Genomic DNA, 12,665 nt, shown 5'->3' with positions numbered 1-12,665 from the left:
GCTTTATTGACTATGCCAAAGCCTTTGACTGTGTGGATCACAATAAACTCTGAAAATTCTGAAAGAGATAGGAATACCAGACCATCTGACCTGCCTCTTGAGAAACCTATATGCAGGTCAGGAAGCAACAATTAGAACTGGACATGGAACAACAGACTGGTTCCAAATAGGAAAAGGAGGACATCAAGGCTGTATATTGTCACCCTGCTTACTTAACTTATATGTAGAATACATCATGAGAAACGCTGGGCTGGAAGAAGCATAAGCTGGAATCAAGATTGCCAGGAGAAATATCAATAACCTCAGATATGCAGATGACACCACCCTTATGGCAGAAAGTGAAGAGGAAATAAAAAGCCTCTTGAAAGTGGAGAGTGAAAAAGTTGGCTTAAAGCTCAACATTCAGAAAATGAAGATCATGGCATCCGGTCCTGTCACTTCATGGGAAATAGATGGGGAAACAGTGGAAACAGTGTCAGACTTTATTTTTTTGGGCTCCAAAATCACTGCAGATGGTGACTGCAGCCATGAAATTAAAAGACGCTTACTCCTTGGAAGGAAAGTTATGACCAACCTAGACATATTCAAAAGCAGAGATATTGCTTTGCCAACAAAGGTTCGTCTAGTCAAGGCTATGGTTTTTCCAGTGGTCATGTATGGATGTGAGAGTTGGATTGTGAAGAAAGCTGAGCACTGAAGAATTGAGAGTCTGTTGGACTGCAAGGAGATCCAACCAGTCCATTCTAAAGGAGATCAGTTCTGGGTGTTCATTGGAAGGACTGATGCTGAAGCTGAAACTCCAGTACTTTGGCCACCTCATACGAAGAGTTGACTCATTGGAAAAGACCCTGATGCTGGGAGGGATAGTGAGCAGGAGAAGGGGATGACAGAGGATGAGATGGCTGGATGGCATCATCGACTCAATACACACGAGTTTAGGTGAAGTCTGGGAGTTGGTGATGGACAAGGAGGCCCGGCGTGCTGCAATTCATGGAATTGCAAAGAGTCGGACACGACTGAGCGACTGAACTGAACTGAACTGAAATTTTCCTAATGACAAAGAAAGCTACCTAGAGAGACAATCACCATCTTCTGAGGTCATGAAAAATACTACTAGGTGGGGCTTCCCTGGTGGTAAGCGGTTAAGAATCAGCCTTGAAATGCAGGGGACACAGGTGTGATCCCTGCTCATGGAGCTATTATCCCACAAGCTGCAGAGCAAGTAAGCATGTGGGTCACAACTAGAGAGCTCGTGCTCTGAACCAAAAGATCCTACACGATGCAACAAAGACCCGACTCAGCCAAATAAATATTTTGAAAACCATAAAAAATTCTACCGGGATCTCAGGAATATTTTGGCTGGGTATCTCAGGAATAACTGTCTCTGGCTGAAGGTGTCCCCAGTTACTTACTGATTCCATTCAGGATGCAAGGCTCCAAGTTCTATTAAGTGTACCTAGGGATTTCTACTCCAAAACACCAAGACTGACATTAAAAACCTCTTAAGTCAGTGACTAAGCACTGAACTTTGCCCAGAAGCAAGCTTTCATTCATTCATTGAACAAGTATGTTATTGGGCAGCTACCCTGTGGATTGATATGATGGCTGAGCAGATATTTCTTCTTTTGAAGCTTGCCAGCATGCTTTCTCACCTTGAGAAGAGTGAACCAAACAAATTTTTTTTTTTTTTTTTTTTAGGATTGGAGATGGCCTCTTTCTTTTGGATCCAGTTTGATGGTTCTTCTCTCTCTCCCCAAGCCAAGAGTGAGCCTGTGATCCAAGCCAGGCCAATTAAATGTTCTTGCTCTGGATTTTAAATCAAAACAGATTAAAAGTACTGAAAACAAATTGGCACTCAGGGATCTCACACCCCAATCAGGCTGTTTTTACTGGAACATTTCCTGCCACCTTAACTTCCCACTGTTTGAGACTGTCTTGTTCCTACTCGTTTCCAAGCCCTGTTCTCTAGCCTATTGATTCCAGACGTCCTTCCAACAAATCTCACTTTCCTTAGATTAGCCGCACTGATTTCTGTTGCTTTCACCCTAAACACCCTGACTGGACACGAGAAATGAATGAAACAGACATAATCCCAGCTTTCAGAGTCTGTCAGTCTGGTCAGGAAGACACACAAGAAACAGATGAAAAAAATGTGCATTACAAAGAGTTGTGAAATGAAGGAACAGGGTGTTATGAGAGCCAGGAATGCGGTGATCTAATTGGCATTTCAGTGGTGTTGCTGAAATCGGAAGGCTGAGCGGGCTCAGAGAGACAGGGTGGAGGGAAAGAACCTTGCTGGCCGAGGACCGAGGACAAGCGAAGACCCTGAGGCAGGGAGGTGTTCGCTGCGTTCCAGGAAGGAACAGAGGCTGGGGTCTTTGGGAGGCATGAGCCAGGGCTACTCCTGGATCACACAGTCTTGTAGGTTATGGGGAGAAGTTAAGTTTGATATCACGACAAGAGGCAGACATTATTGGAACATTTTAAGTCTGTGAGGATGTGATCTGATTGGATTTTTAAACAATTCCTCTGGCTGCTCTAAAAAGAGTTGGCTTAGAGGACAAGAACTAGGGAGCTATTGATTGTTCTGGGAGGGTAAGGATGCTATTTAGGCTACACGGCAGCAAAGGAGAGGGAGAGAAGCAGAGTCCTGCTGCAATTTGTCGGTTTGGACACAGGGCCTCCCACTCTGGAGTGTGCCTGCCTGTGGCAAGGACCAGCCCTGCTCTTGCCGGCTACCCCTGCATCCACGGGGCTTCTGCAGAATTTCATAATTTATGAAGTGCTGCTCTGTCCAAATCTCACTTGATCCTTGCAGCAACCTTGAGGGGTTGTTGAAAATCAAATAACAAAGGCTGGAAAGGGGCGGTTGAATGGCCAAGACACAGTTGCTGCTGTTGCTAAGTCGGTTCAGTCGTGTCTGACTCTGCGCGACCCCATAGACAGTTGCTAACAACCAAACCAGGACTCAGAGGCGACTCCTTCCATGATCGCTGCTGCCTCCAGCTTAGTAGAAAGAAAAAGAAAGTGAAGTCGCTCAGTCGTGTCCGACTCTTTGAGACCTCATGGACTGTAGCCTACCAGGCTCCTCAGTCCATGGGATTTTCCAGGCAAGAGTACTGGAGTGGGTTGCCATTTCCTTCTCCAGGGGATCTCCCCAACCCAGGGATCGAACCCAGGTCTCCCGCATTGTAGGCAGGCACTTTACTGTCTGAGCCACCAGGGAAGTCCAGCTTAGTATCTGGTGTATAAACTGTGTGATCCCGGAACGTTCACAGTTCTGAGAGTGAACCAAGGACCCTCTCTGCCATTTGTGGGCATTCCTCGCCCCGACGAGCCTGAGCTCCGCCTGTAGGATGGTCCCGGCACTTCATTTGCATCTGTCTCCCTCCCTCACCTGGAGGCTTCTGAAACCACTGACCAGCTTTGCCCAGCACATGCTGAGCCCTCTTTGGCCAAGACATCCATGCCTATCACCTTTTATCTCATTCTGCCTGAGTCTCCTTCAACGTTCTTTGAGTCGTTCCTGCCATCCTTCCCTGGAACGTCTGCCTCCCTTTGCCTGGGTTAAAGTCTGGACTGGCAGCATCAGGCTCCATCGGTGACTTGTTAGAAATGTGAACTCCCAGGCCCCGCCCCAGACCTATTGAGTGAGGAACCATGGGGGTGGCCCGGCCATCTGTGCTTTCATCGGCCTGCCAGGTGACTTTGACGCACACCAGAGTTTGAGAGCCACTAGCCCGCGTCTTCTCAGGAACAGCCCTGATGCTGCAGACAGCAGAGCCCAGGGAAGGCTGTGTTTCCTATAAACCCAAGTCAGGGGCTGAAGTCCCTGATGGCCCACATGGCTGAGAAATGGTGACAGCCCCAAACTGAAGAACTTAATGAAGTTCCGAGAGGTGTTTTCAGGGCCAGTCTCCACTTAGGCCTCTCTCCTTGGCTTGCAGACAGCTCCTTCTTGCTGTGTCCTCCTGAAAGTCTTCTATCTGGGTGTGTGCTTAACTAGGGGGTGTTAGGTCTCTCTTCTTATAAAGTCACCTGTCAGGCTGGGTCAGGGTCTGTCCATACGACCACATGTAACCACGTGATGGTAGTGGCGGTGGTCTCTCAGTCGTGTCTGACTCTTTGTGACTCCATGGACTGTAGCCATCCAGGCTCCCTGGCCCTTGGGATTTTCCCATCGAGAATACTGGAGTGGGTTGCCATTTCCTCCCCCAGGGGATCAATCTCTGTCCTGGAGATTGATCTCCTGCATTGGCAGGCTGATTCTTTACCACTGAGCCACCTGGGAATTTAACCATAACCACCTTTTTAAAGGCCCTGTCCCCAAATTCAGTCATATTGTGAGGTGCTGGGGGGTTAGGACTGGAATATATGAATTAATAAGGGGACAGCTCTGCACAGACTGTGACTAGAATTCTCTTCAGTGGAGTAGGGAACAACTGTAAGAGGTGGTCAGAGAGGGTTTCCCAGAGAAGATGATGTTTAACTTTACTCCTATAATTGTTTCCAAGTGGACAGGCATTGAGAGTGAATTCTGGGCAGAGCAGGGTACCCTGAACAGGTAAAGAAGCGGGACTATTGGCTGGCTTGGAGATAAGAAGTATGTCAGTGGCTAGAGTATGTGGTCCATGATGTTGTATCTTGCTGCCCAGGTCAGGGGAGTCCAGGGGCCCAGTCTAGTCTTCAGGAGCTTTGACAAATGCATCATTTGGGTTCTTTGGTTACTGACTCAAGTTAGGGTAAGTCAGCATGGAATTTATAAAAGGATATTAAGGAGCTCAGAGAATTGTTGGGACGGCAGAAGAATTAAACACAAAAATGGTGCCCTGGGGAATGGTGCCCATCAGAACTGCTTAATAACCTTGACAGAGTGATCCCTGCCAAGGGACCAGTGAACAAGCTCTGACAGCTTTCTCTGCCCTTCAGTTCAGTTCAGTTCAGTCGCTCAGTTGTGTCTGACTCTTGGTGACCCCATGGACGGCAGCACGCCAGGCCTCCCTGTCCATCACCCATCCATGGAGCTTACTCAAACCCATGACCATAGAGTTGGTGATGCCATCCAACCATCTCATCCTCTGTCGTCTCTGCCCTTGAGAACCTCCAATCAAGATGCAAGATCCCAGACTTATAACATCAAGTGTAGGTGAAGATATGGAGCAGCTAGAACTATCCTAAAATGCTGATAGGAATGTGAACCAGTACCAAAACTTTGCACAAAGTGTTCCCTTGGTATCTCTAATTTTCTTGAAGAGATCTCTAGTCTTTCCCATTCTGTTGTTTTCCTCTTTCTTTGCATTGATTGCTGAGGGGGGCTTTCTTATTTCTCCTTGCCATTCTTTGGAACTCTGCATTCAGATGCTCGTATCTTTCCTTTTCTCCTTTGCTTTTTGCTTATCTTCTTTTCACAGCTATTTGTAAGGCCTCCCCAGACAGCCATTCTGCTTTTTTAGCATTTCTTTCCCGTGGGGATGGTCTTGATCCCTGTCTCCTGTACAATGTCATGAACCTCATTCCATAGTTCATCAGGCACTCTATCTATCAGATCTAGGCCCTTAAATCTACTTCTCACTTCCACTGTGTAGTCATAAGGGATTTGATTTAGGTCATACCTGAGCGGTCTAGTGGTTTTCCCTACTTTCTTCAATTTAAGTCTGAATTTGGCAATAAGGAGTTCGTGATCTGAGCCACAGTCCGCCTCCGGTCTTGTTTTTGCTTACTATATAGAGCTTCTCCATCTTTGGCTGCAAAGGATATAATCAATCTGATTTCGGTGTTGACCATCTGGTGATGTCCATGTGTAGAGTCTTCTCTTGTGTTGGAAGAGGGTGTTTGCTATGATCAGTGCGTTCTCTTGGCAAAACTCTAATTAGCCTTTGCTCTGCTTCATTCCATACTCCAAGGCCAAATTTGCCTGTTACTCCAGGTGTTTCTTGACTTTCTACTTTTGCATTCCAGTCCCCTATAATGAAAAGGACATCTTTTTTGGGTGTTAGTTCTAAGGGGTCTTGTAGGTCTTTATAGAACCGTTCATCTTCAGCTTCTTCAGCGTTACTGGTTGGGGCATAGGCTTGGATTACCGTGATATTGAATGGTTTGCCTTGGAAATGAACAGAGATCATTCTGTCATTTTTGAGATTGCATCCAAGTACTGCAATTCAGACACTTTTGTTGACCATGATGGCTACTCTATTTCTTCTAAGGGATTCCTGCCCACAGTAGTAGATATAATGGTCATTTGAGTTAAATTCGCCCATTCCAGTCCATTTTAGTTCACTGATTCCTAGAATGTCGACGAGAGAAGGCCACCTCTCTCGTGTGCCAGAAGAGGTCACAGAGCTCAGTAACAGACACACACTGAATCAGCAATGGAACAAGGCCCAAAGGGCTGGTCTGGGGCCCCGCTGTCCTCTCACTGCGGGGGCGGGGGGGTGGTCTACAGACAGTGCTCATGTCTCCTAGCATCTATGTATGATGACACAAGGGGAATACTGCCAACAAGAGAAGCTCCCCTGAGCCTTGGTGTCCAGGGTTCTTACCGGTCATGAAGGCACAGCTGGCTGCTGCTGTGTTTCCTGAGGTGTGGACCAGCCCCTCTGAAGGTCCATGTGATGCTGTGTGGTCCAAGGCATCACCATAAATCGCCCAGGAGTGTCACTACCTGGCTTGGCTCCGGGTAAACAAGGACACTCTTGTCAGGCAGGCTATCCTTGGGCTTAAAGTTACCTCCCAGGAAGCAGGAACCAAACCTTTTTTGGAATATGCAGAGTTTGGAGTTCTTTACTACAGGCCTTCTCTTCTGTCTCAGTCTAGTGGCTGTGTCAGAGTCAGAGGGCAGCGCAGTCTCACAGCTGAAGGCACGGCTGCAGGGATGGGGCCGTTCATGCCACCCAGCCGCAGGCCTGTCTGGGATGAGGACTGGGCCAGAGTCCACCACATTCTCATCATCCTGGAACACCATGCTCCCTGCAGCCCGTCTGCTGTCCTCCACATTCCCACAGCCCCTCATTCACCAGGAAAGTCCCAACTCAGGCTGTAAATTGAGTGCCCCCAAAGCCCTCCCCGACAGCCCTCAGCAAATGCAGAGCCTCCTGAACTGACTCAAGCTCTGCCCTGCCCAGTGCTCTGAGATGAGAGGTGGCCCCTTTCCCACTCTCCTTTTGATTCTTCCTCTGTCCTCTTCTCCTGATCTGCCCCCGACTTAACTTCACCAGGACAACGACCTGCCTGCCTCACTTGTGCCTTGGAGACTCCCTGGCCCAGCCATCTGCTCCCGCTCCTGACAGCCTGCTCACTGCCAAGCGTGGAAACTGCACATCAATTCTTCTGAGGGCTGTTTCCAGTCCCCTGTCCCCGTATTCCCACCTGGTTCTTCTCCTCCCAGCTGCTGAAACAATTTACAGATTTCCAAGGCAGGGAGGAGTTGGTGAGAACTCTTCACAATCCACATCCCATTGCCCAGGCTTGTAAAACATGTTATGTGCAAATATATTGTCTCCTTCTTGGCACCTGGGGTGTGAAACTGGGATGGCAGCAAACCGGGTCTGAATCCAGGCTACTCCTTGGCCTCAGAGCAAACCAAGCCCCTCATGGAGATTATCTGACCCTGAAGATGAAGCTGTCCTCTTCCCAAATATCACCTCCTCCATGAAGCCTTCCTTAGACCCTTAGTGGATACTGATTTCTCTCCAGTCTGAAACCTCATACATGTCTCCATACAGATTCTTCCTGGTATTACTTCCTTTTCCCTGAGTGCCCCATCTCCTCCATGTTGTAGGTAATCAGAACCATATCTGTCTCCTCTATATCTACCCCTAGGGTCAATATTTGTTGAATGACTATTTGATGATAGCTGATAGATGGCCCCACAGGCCCTAGTCTCTAGAAGTAGGATCTAAACTGGAAAGAGAAAGGTTAGCAGAGTTCTTTGTTCACCTCAGCCCTAAAGTGGGTACAACAGGCTGCCCCATGGGGAGCCTGGCGCAGGGACCTTCCAATGCCCGGCAGGCGGCCAGTCAAGAAAGAAGAAACCAGGACGCAGACTCCCTGAGGGTGGGAGTGTGCTTTAGTTTATACCTTCAGGGCTCAGCAAAATGCTGCCCACCTAGAAACAGTGAGGTCAAACAAGGCCACGAGGAGCAGGTAATACAAGGCTCAATTTAGAGACAGAACTGAAGCAGGCAGCTTCTTAAAATAAGACCTTCCAGGGCTGAGGCGAGGTGGGAGAGTGGGCCCAGAGGCAGCCGGCAGGTTCTTTTTCTCTTCTGCTCCCTCCAGACTTGAGGCTGTGTCCTTGAAGCAGCAGCCCCCCGCCATCGCCGGCTCCCACAGACCTCCAGGTGCCAAGATACCAGCAGGCAGTGGAGGCGTGGAAGAGGCTCCCTCTCCAGCAGAGCTGCTCACCCTTCACCGTGCGTGTGGTCAGTGCAGGTTTTATGAACCTGCAGCTGCTGGGTTTGTAGGTCTGGGTAGGGCCTGAGATTCCACAGTTCTCCCAAGTTCCTGGGTGATGCGGATGCTGCTGGTGGAGGAAGGTATTTGAGGAGTGACGGGCCAGGCTAGCAATGGGTCTCAGTGCTGGCAGCCTATAATCACCTGGAGGAATTTTAAACTACTGAGGCCTATTGCCAAAACTTGGATGGTTATTATGAGGTCAGTGGGTCTCCAAGTTCAGGCCCTGGGCTGGCAGCACCAGCATCAGCTGGAAACTTGTGAGAAATGTAAATGCTCAGGGCCCCCACAGACCCCCAGACTGCAAGGGCGGGTGCAGGAATCTAGGTTTTAACGAGCCCTTCAGGTGCACACTGAAGTCTCTGCATCTTCTGCCTCCAAGTGAGATACAACAGGGGGCGCAGAGCATCACACAGAATCACCATGTGGGGCTCCTGCCAGAAGTACTTGACCTGAGTCTCTTCTCAAGGAAGCAGTGGTTAGCCTCTCCTGGTAATGCTGTGTGGTTGTGGAGAAGAATGCCCCTTTTCTTAAGGGAGACATGCTGAAACATTTAGGGGTGAAGCGCCAATGTATGCAGACTGCTTTGGAATGGTTTGGCCAAAAGAGAATGCGTGTGTAATAAGAGAGACAGTATGGATGTGGCAAGATGTTAATAGCTGGCAAATTTAGATAAGAGATTTAAAGGAGTCCCATGAGCCCTTCTTTCAAATTTTCTGTATTTTTGGAATTTTAAAAAATAAATGAAGAACTAGTAACTATGCAGGGTCTGGCCTCTAGTGTTCTCTGATGCGGTTGTTTGAAGGTAAAAGCGGATTCCATTGTAAAATGTCCTTCTGGTAATTCAAACGCAGAGCCAGTGTTAAGGACCTCAGTTGCAGGGCAGCTTTTCTTAAACTGTGGTCAAAACAGCCACTTGCACCAGAACTCTCTGGGCTGCTGCTTTAAGATGCAAGTCCTGAGCCTCATTTGTGCACTGGAATCAGGATCTCTCAGGCCAGCACCATGGAGAATTCTGGTGCTAATATTTGGGAATCATTGTTTTAAAATCTTTGTCCGAGCATTAGGTCACCAATCCAGGCTACAACAGGGCCCAGGACACAAAATGAACTAGTACATGTACACCCATGGCTGATTCATGTCAATGTATGGCAAAACCCACTACAAGATTGTGAAGTAATTAGCCTCCAATTGAAATAAATAGATAAATTAAAAATAAAATGAACTAGTTAAGCAGGCTGGGTACAAGGCAGTAGAGAGCAGTGAGGAATAAGGGAGACAAGAGCATAGACGCTCCCTTTAAAGCCCCAGCTTCCAGCTGACTGTGGCAAGAACGTGTTGCCAATGTTGCCCAGCATTGTCAAATCTTTTTTTTTTTTTGAAGATACACTAGGAATTCAGAATTTTTAACCCCCCAGTTTAAAAGTGTTGATGACTTTCTCAAACAAAATCCAAACACTAGGGTCTGCAGTGGTGTCCCCTCTTTCGTGCCTTATGTTTGTAATATGTGCTCTATCAATGTGTGTGTGTGTGTGTGTGTATTCCAACAAAGCTAAACAAAACATCTCTGGGGGTAATGTGCAGCCTCCTTCTGCATAACTTCTGACTTGGACTTAGCTAAGCAATCGGGACACTATGAGGGTCATGGTTCGAGGGTTCTATAGCTTATCAGAGAAAGTCCCACAGCCGGCATTCTAATCGTGTTGTCACGTCCTGGAATAATAGTTTTCTCTGCAGGAATCTTCCCAAACATCCCCTGCAAGTTTCCTCTGTTGTTCTTTAAGCCTGATGGTGTTGAGGGGGTGAGAGAACCTGAGTGAGTGGTGCTTCCATTTGAAAGGGGTTTCCCACTTACTCTGGGTACTTTCTATGATCCAATGGATGTTGGCAATTTGATCTCTGGTTCCTCTTGCCTTTTCTAAATCCAGCTTGTATATCTGCAAGTTCTTGGTTCATATACTATTGAATCCTAGCTTGGAGGATTTTGAGCGTGACCTTGCTAGCATGTGAAATGAGTGCAATTGTCCAGTAGTTTGAACATTCTTTGGCAATGCCCTTCTTTGGGATCGGAGTGAAAACTGACTTTTCCAGAAGAGTTGGACCATAAAGTAGGCTGAGTGCCAAAGAACTGATGCTTTTGAACTGTGGTGTTGGAGAAAACTCTTGAAAAACCCTTGAATGGCAAGGAGATCAAATCAGACAATCCTTAAGGAAATCAGCCCTGAATATTCATTGGAAGGACTGATGCTGAAGCTGAAACTCCAATACTCTGGCCACCTGATGCTAAGAGCTGACTCATTGGAAAAGACCCTGATGCTGGGAAAGATTGAGGGCAGGAGGAGAAGGGGACGACAGAGGATGAGATGGTTGGATGGCATCACCGACTCAATGGACGTGAGTTTGAGCAAGCTCAGGGAGTTGGTGAAGGACAGGGAAATCTGGTGTGCTGCTATGAGGTCACAAAGAGTTGGACACGACTGAGCTACTGAACAACAACAACTGGGTACGTTCTGCGGCTGCCAGCCCAGCAGCCATGCCACCTGTCCACAGGTCCTGGGATAGGAGGTCTCAGTCCCAGCAACTCCGCTGCCCTATTGTGTGAACCTGGGCAAGTCACGTCCCCTCTCCGCACCACCAGCTCCTTTCCAGGCAGGAGACTATAGCCGCTGTTTCTGTTTTTTTTAGCAGCAGAAATCTTTTTTAAAAAATCTACTGAAAATTTACAGCAAAACCCAAATATGAAGCAAAATGATACAAGGTTAATTTTTCCAAGGTTGACTGGGACACATCAATACTTGCCAAACCTCTCATACAGCCATAAAATCCCAGGAAAAGAGTTTGAAAACTACAGAGCTTAGTTATTTTCAATAAAATTTTCCAATTTGGAGATTTGCTTATTTTTCCAATTTGGAAATGCCATTTTTACGGGATTTATGGGATTTCAGATATTTATGGGCAATTTGCTCTAGGTCTCCCACTGGTTCATATTTTACTTACAACTGTAGGGAAGGCCACTTCTTCAAAGCACTTTTTGAAGCCTCCTGATTATACAGAACTGTGATAGAAGCTATAAAGGAAAATAGCCATGGCTTCCAGTTCCCTGGCATTAGAATTATGAATACTGAGAGGTCAAAGAGGAAATGGGCTTTGGATAAATTCTCATCTTGTACTTTTCAACCTTTTCTAACCTATGACTTCCTTCTGATAAACATAAAGATCTCATGGACTGAGAGTTCTTGATGTCATCCCACATTTTTGCTTTGAGAAAAATTTTGTTCAACCTTTCTTTGTGTAATTTATCTAACAAAGACAATAGGTATTATATTTTCAAGTTCCACACGAAATTATATAATAACAGTGCATTATTTACTTGCTTTTTCTGAAACACACGTGTATGCCACCCCCAAAGAATGGAACCTTCTCCTTCCTTGCCACTGAGTATAACTGACCAAATCCTTCATCCTCATTTGTGCTTAAGCCTTGCTTTCTTCAGTTATGAAATGTGAGGCCTTAATACTGGAAGAGAGGTTGGGGCAGGGAGTTGGTGGGGACATAGGTGAAACCAGAGTAGCCTTAGGTTGATTATTGTTGAAACTGGGCAAATGGTCTATGGAGATTCTTTGGTGTTCTCTCCACTTCTGTATGTTTCAAAAATTCCCATAATAAAAAGGTTGAAATGAAGACACTGTTATCTGCCTGCGGGTTAGAGTGGAGTGTTTCGCCCAGCTGCAAACCTGGAAGCGTGTTGAACAGCATCTTCAGTTGCTGCAGCTGCTCCTGACCACAGTTCTCCTGCCTCCGCTCCCTGACTCTATCCATTTTGTTACAGCAGAGTATCTTACTGAGCCCCTCTGAGGACACCCAGGGAATTGCAGCAGTCCAGATCCCAAGTCAGAGGAAGCCCCTGACTCTGGGTCCCTTCACTCATCTCTTGACAGTAACCAGTGAAGCTGGTCCTGGCCACCGCAAGTCCTCTCTAGCCTGGGGTACAAAGGGTTAACACTCTGCCTCTGGAATGACTGGGTTTCTCTTTGGTCAGAGCTGTCTTTTAGGCTCATGCCTTCCTGGTGACTCAGTACAGACCAGCATGACCATGAGTCTGTGGTTCCCGAGTACAGGGGTAACTGACTTGCATTACCAAAAACAGACTGGTTTACACTTGACTTCTTCATCCAGGTTGAAACAACTCACCTGTGTCCTGAGTGGTAGGGAAA

General features: G+C 47.2%; 1 protein-coding gene across 1 annotated transcript in view; it reads left to right on the top strand.

The window, feature by feature from the left end:
• GALNT15 (polypeptide N-acetylgalactosaminyltransferase 15) overlaps positions 1–12,665 on the top strand; it is a 116,718-nt gene that overhangs the window by 25,213 nt on the left and 78,840 nt on the right. Inside the window, exon 2 of the mRNA XM_010856752.1 lies at positions 8,278–8,411. Within this exon, the coding sequence (XP_010855054.1) occupies positions 8,278–8,411 (134 nt within the window). The remainder of the gene's footprint in view (positions 1–8,277; positions 8,412–12,665) is intronic.

This window comes from Bison bison, unplaced genomic scaffold, assembly GCF_000754665.1.
Source record: "Bison bison bison isolate TAMUID 2011002044 unplaced genomic scaffold, Bison_UMD1.0 scf7180017864374, whole genome shotgun sequence".
NCBI lineage: Eukaryota > Metazoa > Chordata > Mammalia > Artiodactyla > Bovidae > Bison > Bison bison.
Note: the sequence above shows the minus strand (reverse complement) of the source record. Positions and strands in the feature narration are given on the sequence as shown.